The sequence below is a fragment of the Oratosquilla oratoria genome, chromosome 8 (assembly GCF_046742065.1).
Source record: "Oratosquilla oratoria isolate Oo_2021 chromosome 8, ASM4674206v1, whole genome shotgun sequence".
NCBI classification, from domain to species: Eukaryota; Metazoa; Arthropoda; class Malacostraca; order Stomatopoda; family Squillidae; genus Oratosquilla; species Oratosquilla oratoria.
This window is the reverse complement of record NC_134784.1, coordinates 46,406,497-46,429,749: the sequence shown is the minus strand read 5'-3', so window position 1 is coordinate 46,429,749 and position 23,253 is coordinate 46,406,497. Positions and strand designations below refer to the sequence as shown.

Below are 23,253 nucleotides of genomic sequence, written 5' to 3'. Positions count from 1 at the left end.
TCTTCGTACATTTGCACTAATTGTTGAGATCTTGTACTTTTGTGGGCATTCACTCAGTCCGTTAAGGCAATGTCCGGATTTACTAGCTTTGGTGTAAACTGAGGTATGAAAAGATCCTTCCCCCTGTTTCACGAGGACATCAAGGAAAGGGAGAGATCCATTTTCACTGTTTTCGATGGTGAAGTTAAGACCTGAGGCTTCTATGAGTCTCTGTTGTAGTGCTACGACTTGTTCGTTATTTTCCGCTTTTACGAAAATATCGTCTATGTATCGACAGTATATTTGCGGTTTCTGTACTTCACCGAAGACCTCTTCTTCGATACTACACATGAAGAAGTTAGCAAAAAGGACTCCCAAAGGAGATCCCATTGCAACTCCATCTATCTGGCAGTATTTGGTACCTCTCGGGCAGGTGAATTGGGCTTCTTTAGTGCAAATTTCTAATAGTTTCTTCATCACTTCTTCTGGGATGTCGCATTTGGGGTAGCTGTCGTCTGCGACATCCCAGAAGAAGTGATGAAGAAACTACCTATTTCGGCATGACCACCATGAGGCTCTCGCGTCGTCTGTCATACCACCTAAACTCAGGAGCACCTAAAAATCATCATAGCGAAGTTCATCAAGCAAAATTAAGAAGAGAAGGCCTAACCCAGAATACGGAGATTATAGATCACAACAAAGACCCACGACGTTTACCTATATTAGAGGCTTTGTATATCAAGGATCTATCCCCGGGAATGAATACCCAACTCGAGGACTTAAAAATCCTACCAAGTGTGAGAAGATCATTCCCCAGTGAAAATGAGACAAAAAACACAGATGCACGCCACCCTCCAACCTACAGAACGACACGGAGCTCCGGCAACGCCAACCAGACAAAATCACACATCGACGACCAGACAAAATCCCACACCGACGACTAGACAAAATCCCACAGCCTGTCCGATATATACCCACACACACCAGCCCAGCCCTTAGATTCGTACCTGCCACTGAGGAAGCACCAAGAGGTGTGAAAACGCGTTTTGGCTTATTTATAGATTATGTACAGTATGTTATTCCACAACATGACATACGGAGATTTATTAAGGTTACTGCCTACAGAAGGCAAGATCACTCTAAGAAAGAGAGAAAAATACGACAAGAAGCTCTGTCATAACAACCTTGCCATTCATTTTAATGAAGTATGCTTGAGGGAAAACCTCCTGCCCATTTACACTATGTATGTATATATATATATATATATATATATATATATATATATATATATATATATATATATATATATATATATCATATCATATCGTATATAATATTCTGGTGATCATTTGTGAGAATGTCCATTTATTTTATAGTGTTGTATTCATTTTACATTTTGTCTGCTCCTAGATGGTTTTATCTTCTGTCCGGGCTACTCTCTGTTTATTACCGTGGAACTTCTCTCCAGAAGAATATATCTGCATAACGAGAGCTAGAGTAAAAGGGCAAATAGTAAATGCAGCAATATATATGTATATAAGCCCAATAAGCTCGCCCTACAGTGCGGTTTGTTTTTCCGGGTCAGGTAGGGCGCGTATGTCAACCTCCATCATCAGTTTTTTTACGGTGGACTGCGGGTCGAATTTGGAATTGGAAGGCCAAGGTTACAAGACAGTGGTTAGTCCATCCGTCGCCTCCACATTTTGCACGTGCTATGACCACGATTTTTAGGTCACCTCGCCTGACTCTGCTTGGAGTTATGGTGAGCTCAAGTTATTTTAAAAATGTTGCGGAGTTGTAGGATTGTGTTGATTACTGCCAATTTGTGTTCATAGCAGAAGTACATTAGGCATATACCCTTTTTACTATATTTTCCAACTGTGTGGCGTCCAATGATTTCATCTCATAAATGACAATCCTGGTGTTGAAGTCTCTAAGTAATTTAATTTAGTGTTCATTTGGAATGAATTTTATGGTGATCTGGAACAGAGAATAGAGATGCTCCTCTTTGTCCTTCTTTGCGTTCGGGGTGAGTGCATATACAATAATAAGTATTATGTGACAACTATTTGTGGTTAGTATACGCCAGCTAATGAGACTTTCCTTAATACCGACTAAGCTCTTAGGGATGGAGCTAAGTCAGAATGTTCTCATTGAAATGGCCACACCGTGGTTACGCCATGCGGCTTCTATCATATCTCTTCAGATGAAGGTGTAATCTTCACCAATCTCTGTCTTTGAAACTTCACCAGATAATCGAACTTCATTTAAAGTTGCTGTATCTGTGTTGAACTTTTGAGTTCATAGGCTGTTATAGCTAAGCGGAGTTGAGGTCTTGAATTGTCTTCTAATTAATGAAGTGTGCGCACATTCCATGTGGCAGATATGAGTTTCTTTTGTTTTTTCTTTAATGTGCTTGTGGTACCGAAGTATGGGGTATCGCAACAGGCTCAGCTACCTGCTGGTGGACACACGAAACAATATTTATGTCAGATTTTATAGACTATCCCTCACTATAGTGGGTGGATTTTTATTTACTTCTGCCATGTATAGCCTCTTATTTGTTTCAAGGACTTCTTTGTTTCTATGTACTCCCCTCCCTGAAAATGATCAGTTTGTTCTAAAGACGGTTTGTAGGTAATAAACGTTGAAATTCCAATTGGAATATTAGAGATAATCACCATCACATCTTCATAGATTAGTATAGCTAGTAAGCTTGAAAGGATTCAGTATAAACTCAACAACGCTTACGTTGCTCTCAACTTCCTGTTTACCTGCTTTCGAGATACACACACACACACACAAACACACACACACACACACACACACACACACACACACACACACACACACACACACACACACACACACACACACACACACACACACACACACACACACACACACACACACACACACACACACACACACACACACACACACACACACCGATCTATGGGTGATACTGTGGCCAAACACACATACACACACAACTTCATGCCCCTGAGAGTTGGAGTAACGACTAGCAGCTCAGTAATACTAAAAAAAATTCAGACCTGGGCGGTTTTGTGTATGTGAGAGTGTATGTGTAGGGCTAGAAGGAAATGGGCATTGGCAAATGTGTCTTGAATTTACGAAGTATGACGCCATATATATAGTATATCATGGCGACGCTTGTCAAACGTTTACTGAGTGTCTGGCCTCCTAATGCTGACATGGCATTAATGATTGTATTGTCCTCTTCATTTAGCAAAATAAACTTGTTACATAAATGCAAAGCAAACATTACTTTGATTAGTTGCATGGAATACGAGCAAATCCAAGAAAGAAAAAGTAAATGACATCTCTTCATTCACAAATGTTACTGTCCACAGAGAATATACTGTAAACTGAAAGCAATGTAGGAGTACCTAAAAAACATGAATGGGTGAGGACTAACAAAGAGTGAGGAAGGCATAGGTGGCTGGAGTAAACTTGAGGGGAATACCGAGATTGAGAAAGAAGGTGAATGGATGAGGTGAAAGAGGCTCTATAGAGCAGTGAAAGGAGGAGCCAGGAGATATATATTAGCGGAGCATAACTGTGAAAGGCCAATAAATTGGCGTGTCCCAAAGGGAATTTGTTTTTGTTTGTCATTTATTCTTGAGTGGATGAAAGGGGTGGAGGAGGGTCGCCATATAAAGGAAACGGTGGAGTCAAACCATCTTCGTTTTTCTGGTCCAGCCTTGAAGGTGCTGTTACTTGTTGCCTCGCCTCCGACCCAAGCACTGGACGGGGGAAAGGAACGAAACTATTATCACCAGGAAGGATAAAAAGGAAACAATTGGGTAACGAATGTGTGTAGCTGGGTGGGTGGGTGCCTGACTGGCCACACTACATGTAAGAGGGAAGTTGCATTTTAGTATATGTATGTATGTATGTACTCGTATGTATGTATGTATGTATGTATGTATGTATGTATGTATGTATGTATGTATGTATGTATGTATGTATGTATGTATGAGTGTATGTTTATATGTATGTACAAGTATCTCCAACTTCATTCTATGGGTGTTTAGACATTTAAAGCTGTAATTTCAACGAGCTCCTTTTGAGCTAGCAAACGTTGAAGTCAATAAGAAAAATTCTTCTAAGGTCATCTTCAATTGTGTCCGCCGTGGACACTCCTGTGGGCGTTCCATAACTTTGGTGAGGTTATTTTTCAGAAATGAGGTAATAGTATCCATGATATATAGATACATTGGTTATCTGCATCATCAATAATAAAGTCAGTTTTGTTCAAGCAGATGCTATACAATGTTTAAACTTCGTAAGATAATAACTATGAACATGCAAGGGTAATGGATAATTTTTTAGAATTGCACACTTACGCGATATAACAATAGAAATTTTAATGTTAATTTTGTAAATTACAATACATCAATGTAATATACGTTTTTCTTGGTGGAACTTAATAACATAAAAAGTTTCTAAAGGCTATATACAAATGAACGTAGCCATTACGATTGCTTGAGGTGCCATATTTGTTTTGGTATGATAAATTCGTCTATTTTAACCTAATCTACATAACCTAACCTACCTACCTAACCTATCTACCAAACCTAACCTGTATTTAGTAATGCAGTACCAGTAATTCTAGAGGTCATCAGGGTTGTCGTTGTCGTCTTCGACCCCTGAATCAATCAAAACAAACATGGCGTCACAAGGAATCGCCTGGTCTTTATTCGTTTGTGTATCGCTTTTAGCAAAGCTTTCTGTTATTGATTTCCGACAAGATTTTTTTTTATATTACATTGAGGTATAATTTACAAAATTAATATTTAATTATATAAAGCTATATTGCGTAGGTGTGCACTTCTGTGCTGTGAAGAAATTTTCTAATATAATAATCTTATATTTCATCGCTTACTAAGCTTTATTCTGAGCGCGTTAAACAAATCAGTTTAGTGCAGTTGATGTGTCATCAATGTAACAATACAGCTTAATTTTACATTACAGTCACTGTGGTAATTTTTAATGTGCATCTCTAAACATTGAACAAGCTGGACTGTAATTCGGCATTACAAATGAATGACCTCAATAGTGATTCCAGCTGCGAGCGTCAATTACCTCGCTTAGGCCACCTTTTCAGGCAAGAAAGACATTACCTATCTGAGACTGGTCTGACAAGGCAAATATACTTTTATTGGTAACTATATGTGTGTATATACTAACATATACATATAAACTCGTCTCGCTGTGATTGGTGCATAGTTCTGTTATTCAAGGGCGAATCTTTTATGATTTTAGCAGCTGATTCTTCCAGAGAAAAATTTAACTGCACAACACACTATAAAAGCACTCAGAAAAGATTATTAGATTATTAATTTTCCAATTATCTTATAATATTTGATTACACATCTTTCTTTCTTATTGCAAATGCAATGTAATGTCTCTCCGATCCTGAATAAGGATGTATTTTCTATGCAGGTTTTGCACCACTTCATCAAACACTGACTTTTGATTGTCTCACTATCTCCTTACAAATAAAGAGTTATGAGGTCACAGCTCGAGTCATTGCAGGTCACCAAAGTTTAGAATGTTCCAGAAAAATGACTGCTTCACACTAAAACTACGTGGACTGTCGTAATCATATATTTCAACCTGTGAGTATATTACAAATTAATATTCATACATAAATCCATATTATACATCATAACATGATATTTATTGATACCATCGAACAATAACAAGAGCACCTATACAGCCTACATTGAAATTAGAATGAGCATAATCCTCTCCCAAATTCCTGTATAATAAATGTTTTGAATAATCGCAACTACAAGAATAATTTCAATAGCGTCGTAATGGACAGATATGAGTAACAAATTAAGGAGTTCAACATTCTCCTTCTATGACTGTATTGCATGATTATAATTTTATTTACAACTTATTGTAAGCAAGTATTTCTTTATATCATACTCCTCTATACAAGCAATGTATTGCACTCAGTATCATTTTATGTAAACAATCTATTAACCGTATTACAATGCTCCTGCCATATCTTACATAAAACTAGAAATCAGAGCTCACATTAGTGCTCCAAGCTTTTTAGTGTGAAAGTCAAAAACATCGCCAGGGCAGGGACCTAAATCTTCACAACATTTTCACCTTGGTCGCTGGTCCCTCAATCACAGCCCACTTCACTTTTCGCAATCACCGACAAGAATGTCGGTGTAATGAGCGTCATCTATCCTAGTAACGCCCACGTGAACAAATGCATAGTGACATGCGCAGGAAAGAATGATTCTCTTCACAAATACAGTACATTATATAAGATCCTAATAGAGTAAACATATTTATGATACATTTATTTAAAAATTATAATACGTTAAACAGATATACAAAAACTTTAATTAATACATGAGTATACAAAATGTAACAAGTCATCCTGTATGATTCATACATACTACTCAATTACCAATATCATCATTTTAGTGATGATACACTGAACCACTGCTGCTTTATTATAAAAAGAAAAATAATATATACATTCGTCCCTCTGAGACCGTCAAAAACCAAACCGAACTATCATCCTAAAACTTGATGTTATTTTTTCTTGCTTTCGTTTGGTTTTTCCTTTCCGCTGAATGCTACCCCTTCGCGTGCGTGCATACATATGTGCAGGGACATGTGTGCCAATGTTTGTGTGCCAATGTTTGTGTGTGTGTGTGTGTGTGTGTGTGTGTGTGTGTGTGTGTGTGTGTGTGTGTGTGTGTGTGTGTGTGTGTGTGTGTGTGTGTGTGTGTGTGTGTGTGTGTGTTTGTGTGTGTGTGTGTGTGTGTGTGTGTGTGTGTGTGTGTGTGTGTGTGTGTGTGTGTGTGTGTGTGTGTGTGTGTGTGTGTGTGTGTGTGTGTGTGTGTATATACATATATATATATATATATATATATATATATATATATATATAATATGTATGTATATATAATATATATATATATATAAATGTGTGTGGGGGGGGTGAGTGGGTGTGTATGTCTGTGTGTGTGTGCGTGTCTTTACCTTCTTGTATTTCCTCAATTGTGGTATACGGGATTGAAGCTATGTCCTTGGGGTATTGTCTCTATATCTTTATTTATGAAATATTGTGTGTGTGTGTCGAACATTATAAATGAAGTATAGAATTCTCATTCGTAGAATAATTAGATGTCTAATTTCTCGACTTACTAAACTGATTAAGTTGTATTCCATTTCGACCAGAAATATTTTTCAACAATGTACATCCCCCTAAAATTATTACTTTACAACTTTCTTTTAGATAAATATTATTTTTGGTATTTCGCTGAAATATTTCAGGACTGGATTGCCAAAGGCCACTAGATGACAGGGAATTTTTTTTCGAATATTTCGGTTTTTTGACGGAAATTCATCTGGACGGCCCCCTTAATGAGTGACCCACCTCTCCGTCTTCTCATCCAGATAAAGGGATGATTGAGAGAAATCCATTTGGGCTGCGTCAAAATATAATTTACACATAAGCACCCTCATAACCCACATCCCCTGCCCTTTCTTTCTTTGCATAATAGTATCATCTATACACAGCCACTCTCTACTCATCTTTATCTTCTGCTTTCTCTATTCCTTGATCAGCAGACATTTTCTTCTTGCTCAACACCACTTTCACCCCATCCATCCATCTCATCCTCGGTCTTTCCCTCAAGTTCTCTCCCTCTTTTATTAATATTTCTTCACTCATTCTTTCCATATGTTCAAACCATCCCAACAATCTTTCATCAGCCCTATCTCCTTTCCTACTCCCCCTCTCCTCCTCATCTCCTCGTTTCTCACTCTATCCAACCTAGTAACCTCTACCTTACTTCTCACATATTTCATCTCAAACACATATAAACTTCTCCTCTCTGACTCTCGTCTCTGCCCCATACAAAGCCGCCCAATTATTCATTCATACAATATTCTCTTTGTATTCATCCTAAGGTGCCTATTTCTCATGACACATTTTAATCCTCCAAGACTTTTACTTGCTTTTCTCCTCAATCTATATTTTTCCTCCAGCTCCATACCCCTCATTCCTGCCACGTGCGACCCGAAATGCCTAAAACTATCCACTTCTTCCAGCATTTATCCTTTAAGACTTACTACTAAGTCACTGCTATCATCTCCCCCTGTACATCTCATCCTTTTGCTTTTACCCACATATATCTTCAACTTTCTCTTATTGTATAGCTCCCAAAACTCCGTTACTAATGCCCTTTATTCCCCCTCTGACCCTGCCATAAATGCAGTGTCGTCAGCAAACAACAACTTCTAGTGAATTTATGTCTATTCTGTAGGACGGAGGCCAAAACTGTACCGCATAGTTAAGGATGGGTCTAACTATCGCTAGATATAGTTTAATCATTACCTCTGCACTTCTATTCGTTACCGTCCTAGCAATGAAACCTAATGATCTGTTAGCTTTATTTCTGGCGCTAATGCACTGCTTCCTGGTTTTAAGGTCCGGACTCACCAGAACTCCCAAGTCCCTCTCGTACTCAGATTTTTCTAAAAACGTGTTATCTAAGATGTATCTATTTTTGGGGTTGTGTAGCCCTATAATTAACACTCTACACTTAGAGATATTGAAGTTCATTTGTCATTTCTCCGACCATGTTAACAATTTATTAAGATCATCCTGCAGAATCTCTGCGTCGTCTCCTGACCCAATTAGGCGTCCTATTTCAGTGTCGTCCGCAAACTTACTAACATCACTATTTATCCCATCGTCTAAGTCATTATGTGCATAATGAACAACAAGGGACCCAAAACCGAGCCCTGGGGGACCCCGCTAATAACATTGCCCCACCTAGATTTTATTCCATTTATGGTGACCCGCTGTTTTCTGTCACTGATCCAAGCTCTAATTCATTCTAATACTTTTCCTCCTATGCCATGGGCTTTGATTTTATCTAGTAGTCTCTGGTGGGGTTCCTCGTCGAACGCTTAGCTAAAGTAAAGGTAAGTAACATCGTAACTCTCATTGTTATCTGACGCCTTATATAGTTTAGTGTAAAAGGATAGAAGATTAGTCACACATGACTTACCCTTGGAGAAACCATGCTGTGAATCACGAATTAAATTATGCCCTCTGATGTGTTCTCTGAATCTATTTACTATTATTGGTTCAAGCATTTTTCCTATAACCGATGTCAAACTGATTGGCCTGTAGTTGCATATGGACGATCTACCTCCCTTCTTAAAAACAGGAACAACGTTTGCCTGCCTCCAAGCAGTTGGCACAAAACCAGTGTCTACCGATTTATTGAATATTTCGTCTGGACCCGGAGATTTTGTAGCTTTAAGTCTTTCAATCTGCTTGACTACTTCTTCTTTACTAATGCTAATATTAGATAGACTACTTTTTTCATCTCCTCTGTAAATCGGATCGCAGTCAGGTACTTTATCTAACCTCTCATTAGTAAACACCGATAGAAAATAATTGTTAAAGTCCTCACTCATTTTTTCCTCCGATTCTATCATGTCTTTTTTTCATCGTTCTTAATGGGTCCTATTCTTTCTTTATTTTTTGTTCTATAGAGGTGAAAGAAACCCTTTGGGTTGGATTTTGCTTGACTGGCCACCTTGATTTCATAATTGCGTTTCACAGTACGTGTATTCCTTTTAACCAGCTTTGTCATTTCGTTATATCTTGATCTAAGCTGTGATTCCCCGTTTTTTTATTTTTACGTTAAGTCCTCTTTTCATTATGATCTCATGTTTCAATCTGTCCGTCATCCATTTGGGATTATTACTATTTTTCCGTATTGACTTTAGGGGGATAAATGTGCTTTGTGCATTAATAATTAGATCAGTTAGATTGCTATACATTTCTTCTAAATCGCTGACCTGACTGTTGGACCCTCGCCCCCATTGGCCTGACCTAAGGTATGCATATTACCCTCCGTGACCCGGCTCTTGGTACCGACCTGACTCTCAGCTGCGCTACGAGAAACGATAATGTCCGAAACGTCCGCATGACATTTTGTATTTAATTTCAAATAGGTTTTTATATTGTCAAAGTTTGCTTTCCTGAAGTCTGGTACTTGAAGGTTATTTGTACTTTTTAATTTTTCCTAAATAACATTAAATCTTATTTCTTGATGATCGCTAGAGCCTAGACTACCTCCGACTATTACGCTGCTAATATGGTGCTCATTATTTGTTAAAATTAAGTCCAGGGTATTTTGTCCCCTCGTAGGATCGGTGATCACTTGTTTTAGGAAATTATCCTGTACCACATCTAGGAATTTCTTCGCTTCGTGATCTCCTGTTAAAGTTTCCCAGTCAATGTTTCTATAATTAAAATCTCCCATGATCACAACGTTTTTGTACTGGGACGCTCAGTGAATTTCATGAATCAGGGGATCAGTCTGCTCAATGCTGAGGTTAGGAGGTCTATACAAGACGCCAATAATAACTTTCTTATTCTTGCCTATAATCTCTACCCAAATAGATTCCGTACAGTCTTCTTCCTTAATCGAATTGTTGATAATACAGTTCAATGTATTTTTAACGAAAAGTGCTACACCTCCCCCATTCCTGCCAACCCTATCCTAATGAAAAAAATATATATATCCTTATATTTCGATTACCGGAAGGAAATGTTTATCAGCCATGTTGATCCAGGATTCAGTAATAGCTATAATATCGAAATTTTCTACGCATGCTTTACCTCGCAGCAAATAAATTTTGTTTATTATGCTCCTGCTATTTGTATAGTAAACCTTAAGTATATTTTCCCTCCACCTGCTTTGGTGATACTTTTCATAGTCCCTCTCTAAGTTCCTTCTATTGCCTAAACTACATTCCGATACTTCCCCCCTACTCCCACGTAATCTACCCGAAAAAAACCTGTAGGATGCCTACTTCTCGCTCAAGGGATTCAGCAAGGAGCCGAAATCCTCTGGGAGACAAGTGCACCCCGTCCCCTTTGTATAGGTGATTCTTACCATAAAAGTGGTCCCAGTTGTCGAGAAATGCCCATCCATTGGCCTTACAATGTTTTGCCAGCCTGCAATTCATTGCAATAGCCCTGGAATGCCACATGCCTCCAACTCTACGCCTTGGAAGGATTTCACATACAACAGGAACACCTCCCCTATTTCTAATCTTGTCTAGCGCATCCCGATACCGCACAAATAATCCCTCACTCCCTAACTTACCTATATCATTGCCCCCCGGCACTTAAGCAAACTACTGGGTCCTTACCTTCCCCTACTAGACACTCTTCAATCCTATCTCTATCATCTCCTATGCCCGCGCCGGGGAAACACACCTGCGTCCTATGTTTCCTACCTTTATCGCAGAAAGCCCTGTCTAAGTGCCTCACTTGACTGTCTCCTACTACCAAAATCTTACTTGAGGGCAGGGATCCAGCGTCTGCCCTTCCCTTCTTCTCTTGGATTTCATTAGTTTCTTCTTCCTGCAGATTTGCTAGTAATTGAAATGAGTTCTTGCATTTCAGCGGGGCTGGTGAGGACTTTTTTCCACTTTTCCGCATCTTATTTTTCACCGTATTCCATCCATGCTCATCACTAATTTTGTATTCCGTATTTTGGGCCTTCGAGCGGAGAACTCGATTCACCTCTTAAAGGCACTTAACAGCATCCTCCAAGGCTTCAATTCTACTAAGTAGAGATTGTACCTCTTCGGCGCTAAACACGGTAACACAATCACTCGCCATTTTCACTAACTGATGATACCCATGTCTTTGCTATTTATATCCACTCTTTCTAAAATATTGATCAAATCCTCATGTCCTACCCTATCAAACGCCTTCTCGTAGTCAACAAAGCAAAGGTATACATTTTGTTGTTTTTCTATCATCCTCTCCATAATCGTCCTTATTATAAAAATTGCATTTCCTGTTCCTTTCCCTTCTATGAAACCAAATTGCTCCCATGAAACTTGTTCTCTCACTTTATTTTTTATTCTATCTAAAACAATCCTTAATATAATTTTGGTTATTTGACTCATGATACTATCTGTGCGATGTTGACTACATTCCATTGTTCCGTTTATCATTGGTAGTGGTATAAAAATCGAGCTACACATATGTTCCGTTATTGTACACTTTTCGTAAACTTGGTTTAATAGACTAGTGAGTTTTCTTATTGTAAAATCCCCTAATGCCTCTAACATTTCAATCATCACACCATCCTCACCCGTGGCTTTTCCTTTTTTCATTTTCTTCATTGCAAATTTCACTTCCTCCTCCATTATTTCTTCCCCATCTAGATATCTATAATTTTCCTCTTCCCCTTCTTGTCTGTCGTCCTCAAATAGGTCCCTTACGTACTCCTCCCATCTATGTTAAATATCCTCCTCATCCATTGAAACTTTTCCTTCTCTATCTTTGATTGCCCCCCCATTACTCTCCTTTCTCTTGGTAATTTCTCTAATCTTATCATACATAATTTTAAAATCCCTTTTTTCAAGGTCCTCAATTTCCCTACATTTTTCATCAAGCCAACTCTCCTTGGCATCTATGCACTTCTTTTTATTTGTCTATTAAGTTCTCTATATTCATTTCCATCCCTATTTTTAGCTTCTCTTCTCTTATCCATTTGTTTTTCCTCCTCCTTCTATTTTCAGGAAGTACCTTTTTATTTCCCTCTTCTATTGCTTCACATAACCTTTGCCACTGAAACCCCGGATCCTTTACATCCCCTTCTTCTCGCAGCACTTCATATTTATTTTCTATTGTAACCAGATACCTCTGTTTCAAGTCTTCGTCCTTTCTCAACACACTTACTTCTCTTCTCGGTTTCCCCATCTGGTGTATTTGTTGCCAAGGATTATGTGACAGGCTCGTTTCTGCACTTTCTTCAGCTGTCGCTGTTGCGTGACTGTAAGTGAGGAGGCCCAGGAAGGTGACGCATACATCAACTTTGGCAAAATGAAGGAAATGTAGATTGTTTTGAGATCTTTAGCCTGTGCCCCTAATGATCTTTGGCGACGCAACATATACAGCTTGTATGAGGCTGCCCTGACGGTGTTAGCGGTGCTCTTCTTCCAAGTCAACTTATTGTCAATGGTAATCCCCAGCAGCTTAGTTGACTGGACCACCTGTAGGGGACGGGGAAGAACGACATTGGAGGTGTGGAAGTGCATTACCTCAGTTTTCTTGTGGTTGATGGCGACTCTGTTGTGCACTGTCCATGTGTGTAGCCTGTCCAGCGTGTCCTACAGTGGGCTATAGTCCAGGTCAGTGTTGGACACAAGGATCCCCACTGTACAGTCATCAACATATTTCCACCTATGTGCGCGCAAGCGTAAGTGTGTGTTTGTGTGTGTGTGTTTGTGTGTGCATGTGTATGATTGTGTGTGTGTTTGTATGTGTGAGTGTGTGTTAACGTTTGAAGGGGTGTTCATTCAGAGAAACTTGAGTATGGTGGTTAATGTATTGATTGCCAGCACAGCCAGTAGGGTGAGGAGGGGGAATACCAACCGAGGGGGAACAACGACCAACTGCTCTGGTATGATAACTATTTCAAATTGTACACCGCCACTCACCATCAACACAGCACCCATCCTCAGTGAACAACACACGAGCAAAATGTTTCCGCCACCATGACGTTTGTATTTACCAAGTAAGACAATTAATTTTTCGGATGTCTGTTGTTATTTTTCACGGTTCTCATATAGTGTCTCACGTCAGTGAATATGGCATGATTGTTAAGTTTCATTACGATATTTAGCCATATTGACATGTTATCAAGTGAAATAAAGTGCATCCTTTCGAAAGAGCTGCCATGGTATTGTTGTGAAAAAAAAAAAATGTGATGTGGAAGAACATCGACTGCCAACATGTGGGGGAACACCGATGCGTGAAATTTTGAATATTTTGAAATACTTAGAAAAATATATGAAAAAGTGACTGATTATATACATTAGCATGAAAACAAATTGTGGTGGTGAACTAGTGCATTTAAATGAAGTGGGATTTTTATTTATTTATTTATTGTATTTGTTTATCTATCTATTTATATATATATATATATATATATATATATATATATATATATATATATATATATATATATATATATATATGTAAGAGGAGTAGAGGGAAACACACAAGTAGAACAGGAGTTTATTCCTTAACTAGTTTCGCACAGTGATGCTTCTTCAGAAAGAATGGTTTGTATTACAGAATAACTGGTATTAAATACAAAAAATATTAGGAGAAAGAGGGTATAAGGGAAGGTCACTTCCTATTCATGGTGGCACGAAATCGTGCGGGTTGGTCGGACTGGCGCTCCGTGTGGTGCTACGAGTGAACAGATGTCCTGTTGTTTTCCACTCAGTTGCTGCATGTAGTGCTGTTATCTTTGATAATTTAATATCTCCTATTCTATTATGTGTGCATTTATTTGTGGGTATGTATATGGCTTCTACCATTTTCCTCTGTTTCTTACTGAGGTTGTTGTGTAATACATCAGCTTCATCCCATTTTGGTAGGTGCCCTTTTTCATCTATATGGTTCACGAACGCGCTGGTTTCACGGTGGTGACGGACATCGGCTCTGTGTTCGTAGCACCACACGGAGCGCCAGTCCGACCAACCCGCACGATTTCGTGCCACCATGAATAGGAAGTGACCTTCCCTTATACCCTCTTTCTCCTAATATTTTTTGTATTTAATACCAGTTATTCTGTAATACAATCCATTCTTTCTGAAGAAGCATCACTGTGCGAAACTAGTCAAGGAATAAACTCCTGTTCTACTTGTGTGTTTCCCTCTACTCCTCTTACAACCTGTCAGGATGTCTTCACATATATGTATGTATATATATATGTATATACATATATATATATATATATATGTATATATATATATATATATATATATATGTATATATATATATATATATATATATATATATATATATATATATATATATATATATATATATATATGGTGGAAACGTAGAAAACACCAGACTCAGGAGTAGGTAATTTATTCCCGACGTTTCGAGTCCTGTCCGGGACTCGTCCTCAGGGGATACAATGGGATACAGTGAATTACATGGTCTTAATATACTAATAGCTACGCCCGCCGGGGGGGGGGACGCGGTAACCTGTCATGGGGGGGGGGAGAGAAGGCATGACAGGTTACCGCGTCCCCCCCCCCGGCGGGCGTAGCTATTAGTATATTAAGACCATGTAATTCACTGTATCCCATTGTATCCCCTGAGGACGAGTCCCGGACAGGACTCGAAACGTCGGGAATAAATTACCTACTCCTGAGTCTGGTGTTTTCTACGTTTCCACCATTATGGTTCCCGGACTCCAGTTTTTTTTCGTACACACACACACACACACACACACATATATATATATATATATATATATATATATATATATATATATATTTATATATATATATATATGTATATATATATATATATATATATATATATATTTGTAATCACCAAGAGTACCACCAAGAGGTAGGCCAAACTGGTTAAAGTGTACCCTTCTCCGATTGCCTTCAACATGCACTTCTGAGCCTGTGCTGTAGTAGCCTACAGTCTAGGTTATTTGTTTGTATTTAGTTTTGTCTCAAATTCCCTCTATTTTTATGTAATTAGGGTACAAATTGCTCAGATATACTTTAAGGTGTCTTAATTTCCCTCTCTGGTTCAAACACTTCTTAATAATTCATTAATTTATTTGATTGAATATATTTTCATGGCATAATTTTTGTCTGCCAGAGTTAAGTTTGTTTTGTCAAATGAATATTATTTCTTATGTGCTTATATTTCATTTCCTCATTGAATAATGATGGGGGGTGGCTAGGGTTATCATATATGTTGATTTCAGGTGAAAAAATAAGTCTTAGTATTCCCCACCCCCGGCTGGTGTTCGCCTGCTGTATGTCCCTCAAAAAGTTTAATTGCAAAATATGACATTAATTTTCTGAGTTAATGATTTATGAGTACACAATAGGTGGATCATGTTATGTAGTTTTTGTGGGTACCGTGTAAACTTTCTCAGGTTTGAAGTGGAATCTATATGCAGGTTTATTTACTAATAAGTAGGTGTTCCCCCACCTCACCCTAGATGTTTTTCAAGGAAGATTACTCTGACTGCAGAACCAATTCAGGATATATAATTTATTTTTACCACTCACACCAAGACAATGATGCTCATTACTATATGTATATACAAATACATGCACACACACACACACACACACACACACACACACACACACACACACACACACACACACACACACACACACACACACACACACACACACACACACACACACACACACACACACACACACACACACACACACACACACACACACACACACACACTTCAGGCTGCGTCAATTTTTTTTCTCATGCATACTTCCTCACATCCCATCCCCCACCCACTCCCCCTCATGCATCACAGCATCATCTATACACAAACCCTCGCCATTCACCCCTATCTTCTGTCCTCTCCCGTCCTTCCTCCACAGACATTCCTCTCTTTATTATAGTCAGATGAATCATGCTGTCCTGATTTAATTTTTATCTAATGTCTGCTATTGCAGTAAAACATCGGGTCGAGAAGCTAGAGAAGAGAAAATCAAATAAAAAGATAGCAATACCGTGGATCTAACCCGATCCTCTGTAGGAGGGACGGGTCACACTGGTCCACGGAGGTTCTTCCAATGTTGATTATTTCAACTCCTTCGCAATGGGTAAGTTTTGAAATATTTCATTCTGAATGACCTAAGGCCTTATTCAGTGGAAAAACCATAACCATAGAGGAGGAATTAGTGCGTACACGTTCTATCATCCTAAATGATACGGAATAATTATATTTTGCAGAAGACATCGCCGTACAAAAGTGTTTAAGACTAGTTCAATCACTCTCTTCTTCACGGTGATTTTCTTCGTGGTCTTTATTCTCCTTAACGCTAGACCATTTGATTAAGTTGAGGAGGTAGCCGGACTGGCATTCAACTTTTAACATTTTCACTTCTTTTATTTATTCTTTTAACAGCAGGTAACTTTATTCGGCCAAGAAAAATTCCCAGCGCTGCAAAAAGGGAAAGGTTGACAGATTTGACTAGCAACACCAAACAAACTTTGTGTAATGCAATGCTGAAAAAACTGTTGCTCGTGTAATGATGGGGCATTTCATCCACGTAGGCTCGCATGACGCAGTTGAGTGTCATAGTTGATCGCACCCTGGAGTTGTAAAAGTCAAACTTGACTAGAGAAGTTCGTTAATGAAACCCAGTCTCCCTGGAGTAGGAAACTGCAGAGGAGAAAAGGTATTTAATTCAATTGATTGAAGGGACACAACCAACAAAGACTAATCCATCAACGTATTTTTCCACGCCCAAAAAAAAAACACATACAATTAAAAGTAACTGTATCTCCTTCAGTACAATTTCTCAAGTTTTTGGCTATGCAATTACCAGTTCGATCTTACAAAAATTCAGTTCCTGAAAACTTTGCAGGATCTCACTCGTCAATATGGACGGAAGTTCCTTAATTCAGAGGCGCGAAGTTGAATGTTAAATGGAGCCAGAGTCTGTGAGATTCAACTTGCCTGTTAGGCAATTCAAACTCCTATATGAGGGGAGACCAAAGTTGAAAGTTGGAACCTTTTAAGCTGAGGTGTCAAAGGAAATTGAATTAAGGCGCTTCAGGCGATCCAAGGTAGTGTTTAAACAGGATATCTGAGGTTTGGATGACGTAAAAGTCATCAGTTAAAGAAAAGTTGTTAATGAGGCTGACCAATTCAAAAGTTAAGCATACTTATGATAACTGCTAGGGAAGTGAAGTAGTATAACTAGTTCAACACAAAACGTTAGATTCGTTTAGTCCGCGTTATCTACTATCATGAACTAAATAGAACACACACACACACACACACACACACACACACACACACACACACACACACACACACACACACACACACACACACACACACACACACACACACACACACACAAACACACACACACACACACACACACACACACACACACACACACACACACACACACACACAGACACACACACAGACACACACACAGACACACACACACACACACACACACACACACATACACACACACACACACACACACACACACACACACACACAGACACACACACACACACACACACACACACACACACACACACACACACACACACACACACACACACGCGCGCGCGCGCGCGCGCGCGCACACACACATACAAACACTCAAATACACACACACACACAACACACGCACACACACGCGCGCGCGCGCTCACAACCACACACAGCTTGACTAAAGAGGCATCATCACCATAATACAAATTTTAGGATTGCTATAGTACACCATTAAAGGAGTTCTTCTGTTTTCACCACACGGGCAGAAATTTTCTAACAGTGTTATATGACGTTTTTATTTATATTATACGCAATTGAGAAGAATTCCTGGTAGAAGACGTAAAGTTATGTTTATGGTAATATAAACTGGTAGACATCTTGCCCATCTTGCTACCTGAGATAAAGTCAAACTTCCTGTTTGAACAACCATTGTGTAGCAGAATTTGTCTAACTTGTTTCAGTTCTTCATTGAGGGTATACCAGGACGCACGTGCCTTGATGTCCCTGTGGACGCAGGCTTTAATTACATTTCTCTTATACTTATATGCACATTCGCGAATACCGTTCGTACATTTATTTCAATTAGAGCAGCCCTGTGCAACCTGCGGCCCAAGGGCCGCATGCGGCTCTAAAAGGCTTTCATTGCGGCCCTTTCTCCTAAAAATAAATAAGCTATAGTGCGGCCTTCAGAGAGAGAGAGAGAGAAAGAAAGAGAGAGAGAGAGAGAGAGAGAGAGAGAGAGAGAGAGAGAGAGAGAGAGAGAGAGAGTGTTACCAACTAGTGCCCACCGAAAGTTTGAATAAATTCATATTCTTGTGTACCAATTTCACCATATTTTTCTATTTCGTTCACTAAAGTACATATTTTAATTATATTAGAACAGAAAATAACATATTACTTGATTTTTTTAATTATTAGATTGAGTGATCCTTGGCTGTCTGTCTATGAGTCTGACACGTATGATTCACGTACTGTAGTATGGTACGTGTGTTCCCGCCTATCAGTACCGCTGCCTCACCAGTCTCCGTTGTGTCTTCATTTGTTGTGGTTGAATTGTGATTACCGGTACTGTAAGTTTAACTCTAAGTAAGTTGTTTATGTTGCAGTTTTGTGATTGACTTTAGAAAAGTGAGCGCGAGTGCAAGTGTATCATGTATTGCAGAGTATGTGCGCAGATCTGCGGAGAAGTGAGATCCAGTTCGTTGTGTATGTATGTGCGTGTGTATGAGTGCTGCTCCATTGCTGTGTTTGTCTGCTTGTAATGTGATCGCTCGGGTGTATCATCTGACTAAAATACCACGACAATTGTCATGGCGATGCCGATTAAGTTGTGTGCTGCATGTAATGATGTTTGTATTCTTGATTGTGGCGATATACAACGGGGAGTCGAGCGTTGAGCTTGGGTGAGATAAGGCTGTTTCGTGTTTTGTCTAATCTACATTTTGCTGTTTTGTACTTATCATATTATATTTATCATCTGAATAAACGTTAATGTTGTTTATGTTGCAGTTTTGTGATTGACTTTAGAAAATTTGCAAGCAAAAATTTTGAGAATTATATATTTGTGCTGAAAATGTGGTATTTATTATATTGCAATCTATTACATTTGTCTTAATTAAAGCTAACTTTGACTAATTATATATTTTCTCCGCAGGAAAGATCTTATTGTACTAATAATGGCTTCTACAAGTAAAAAACGCAAGATTTCAGAGGAAAACCGAGGTTTTCAAGAGAAATGAACTGAACAATATTTATGCATACAATCAAGGGGGAAAGCATTGTGACTTGTATGCCAGGAAACCCTTTCTGTTTTCAAGGAATATAACATCAAAAGACACTACATCACAAATTACAAAAAATATGAAAATATGACAGGTGAAGTACGCAAAGAAAAATAGTATTCATACAGAAATCTCTGAAAGGACATCAGTCAGTGTTTGCAAAGAAAGTTAAGGAATATGATGCATCTCTCAAAGTAAATTTTTGATTAGTCAAATCCTTGCAAAAAGGCTCAAGCCCTATTGTGATGGTGAGGTAGTTAAATAATGTTTGTGTTTAGCCTTAGACAATATGTTTCCTGACAAAAAGAAGCTAGTTGAAAGCATAAGCCTTTCAAGATATGCTGTTGCTAGAAGAATAGAAAGTATTTCAGGGAATATTGAAAGTACAATGGCCAAGCGAGTTAGTGGTTTTTCTTCATACCCTGTTGCTCTTGATGAAAGTTGTGACACCACAGATACTGCGCAACTGGCTGTGTATATTAGGTGTGTTGACAATGACTATGATATTACAGAGGAAATGGCTTCACTATAAACCATGAAGGGGGACAAACTATTTTTGATGAATTGGAAAAAATATTGTCAAGGCTTGGACTGGACTATACTAATTCAGTTTCCATTACAACAGATGGTGCGCCTGCGATGTCTAGTCAGAGAAATGGGGTTGTTGGATTACTGAAGACTAGAATGGGGTCTCAAAATGTTGACTCAGGTTCACTTATTGTCCTGCATTGTATCATACACCAGGAAGCTTTATGTGCAAAGACAATAAACTTTCAGCATATGACTAATATTTTTGTGAAAGCTGTCAATTTCATTAGGTCAAGAGATCTAAATCACCGCGAGCTTCAGCAGTTAATGGCAGACATTGATGCAGAGTACAGTGATACTATATATTTTTGTGAGGTAAGGTGGCTAAGCAAAGCAGGAATGTTGAAGAGAGCATATTAATATTTGGAGAAATTGTGCTGTTCTTAGATATGAAAGGTAACTATCCCTGAATTCAGAAATAAGGAGTGGAAATGTGATTTAGCATTTTTAGTAGATATAACTAATCATCTCAGTGCACTGAATCTTAGACTTCAAGGAAAAGATCAACTAATAAATGAGATGTTCTCACTGATCAAAGTCTTCCAGATAAAATTGCGTCTATGGGAGTCACAAATCAGAAACCAAAACCCAGCCCACTTTCCTACACTGAAAAACCATGACACTAGCAACCTTCAGTATCATAAGTATGACGACAAGTTGGCAGTCTTACGAGAGGAATTTTCAGAAAGATTTGGTGACCTCAAGAATCATTCACAAGCCATTGAAGTCTTTGCTTCTCCTTCTTCTGTGGACGTGACAGCAATTTCCGAGGACATGCAAATAGAAATAATTGAACTACAATGCAATGATGAACTAAGAAAGAAGTTTGATGATAGTTCAGTATACCAGTTTTATAAGAAGCATGTATTAGCAACAGTGTATCCAAAACTCTCTGCTCATGCAAGAAAATTTATGGCAGTGTTTGAGAGCACAAATGTATGTGAGCAGCTCTTTTCAAAAATGAATCGGGTTAAAAACAAGTATAGGTCTTCATTTACTGATGAACATTTGGAAAGTATCTTGCGTATAGCCACATCACCCATACAGCCTGATATTGATGAGTTGGTGTCCCAAATGTAACATCAACCATTTCACTAGGGTAGCCTTTCATTTTCTAATTAATGGCCAGAAAAAAAAATGTCTGTTTGATAATTCTTATGTTAATGATCCCAGTTAACCAATATTAAGTAATTATTTTTGTTTGTACATTATAATAATAAGGTACGGTGGCCTTTCATTTCCTCATTTATAGTAAGGAAAATACATTTGTTTCGAACAATTCTTATTTTTGTGATCTCAATTTAAATATGATCAGTAACAAACTAATTATCTATCTTTATCAGTATAATCTCACATATGTCTTCGATTGTAGTAAATAACATGAAATAGTAAGGTTATGTGGCCCTCCATACCAACAGAGTCGTGACTAGTGGCCCTTTGGAAAAAAAAGTTGCACACCCTTGAATTAGAGGGTTTATGATATATACCATTGACAAATTCGTCTGAAGAAGAGTGAACTATGACGTCCAGGAATAGGACTTTACCATCAATATTTAAATCAAGAGTTAAACTTAGATTTGAGACTTGGAAACGCAGTAGTTATTCAAGAAGATATCTAGAGGACGTGCAGACAAAGGTGTTATATACTCATATGCACCGGCAATGAATTACTATTGTTAATACATGGGTATAGTTAATGTTGAAATGAGTTTGGTCATATTTTGGAACTGCTGCCATTAACATTGTTGCCTTTGGGTTGTTGAATGATGTGTTGATGCATGTTCATTAAGTATCTACAACCATGGCCCAGGAATGAGTCTGGGCATTCGGCGCATCTGACGCATGAATTATTTTTGGTAGCTATTAATGAACACCAAATTACTTATTCCGCGACTGTTTTTGTTTTTCGCATTTCAAGCCACGTTAGTTACCCGTTTCTGTTTATGAAACAATATTATTTCTATCTTTCTATCGTACGATGCTTTAGAAATACAGAATACCGATTTACAATGCAAAAAGAAGGGAAGAAGGAATGTAAGATATGTAGCAGGATTAGAGGGTTGTGAGATAGTAGAGGAAACGTGGGGCATATGTGGCCTGAACGAGGTAGAATGAGTGGACAGGATAATGAAAAAGATACAAGAAGAGGGTCGGATAGAAAGGAAGAGGAAAAGAATCATGAAATATATATTCTGATGCCAAAGGAAAGTAGGATCAAAATGGGACGTATGTTGGGTATATGGAGGCCAGAAGAGGGAGCGCCAGAGAGATAAGGATGGCAAACAATCTGTGGGAAGCGTAGGGCAAGAAGATTGTAGGGTGTTCAAGGAGAGGAAAACGGATGTGGGAGGTAATGTATGCTATAAGGATGTGTTGCTGGACAAGTACGAGAGAAAATAAAGCAAATAAATAAATAATTAAATAAAATAGGTATAGGTGTATAATTGAGAAGGTTGAATTACCCAAATATTTGGGAAGATGAGAAAAGAGGAAAGAGAAACCGAGTTAAAGAAATTGGGAAGAAAGAACTCGTTAGAGAGACATAAGAATATTAGAATTACGGCCACTGTAAGAGACCATAAGGCCTGCACTAGACAGTTCATGTCCTTTACCACATTTCATCCCTGTCCATAAAGTTATTTAATCTTCTCTTATAACAATCAATAGTTTTGGTGCTCAGCACATGGTTAGTAAATCTATTTCATTCGTTAACTACTTTATTGGCAAACCAGGTCTTGTTTCTT

At 38.4% G+C, this 23,253-nt stretch overlaps 1 protein-coding gene across 1 annotated transcript; it reads left to right on the top strand.

Annotated features, from left to right (window-relative positions):
* The first annotated feature begins 20,560 nt into the window (after nt 1-20,560).
* Nucleotides 20,561-21,589, top strand: LOC143027371 (general transcription factor II-I repeat domain-containing protein 2B-like). The gene is made up of 2 exons (XM_076188654.1): nt 20,561-20,796; nt 20,926-21,589. Exons 1-2 carry the CDS (start codon nt 20,561-20,563, stop codon nt 21,587-21,589), a joined length of 900 nt encoding a protein of 299 aa, XP_076044769.1.
* The last annotated feature ends 1,664 nt before the right edge of the window (nt 21,590-23,253 follow it).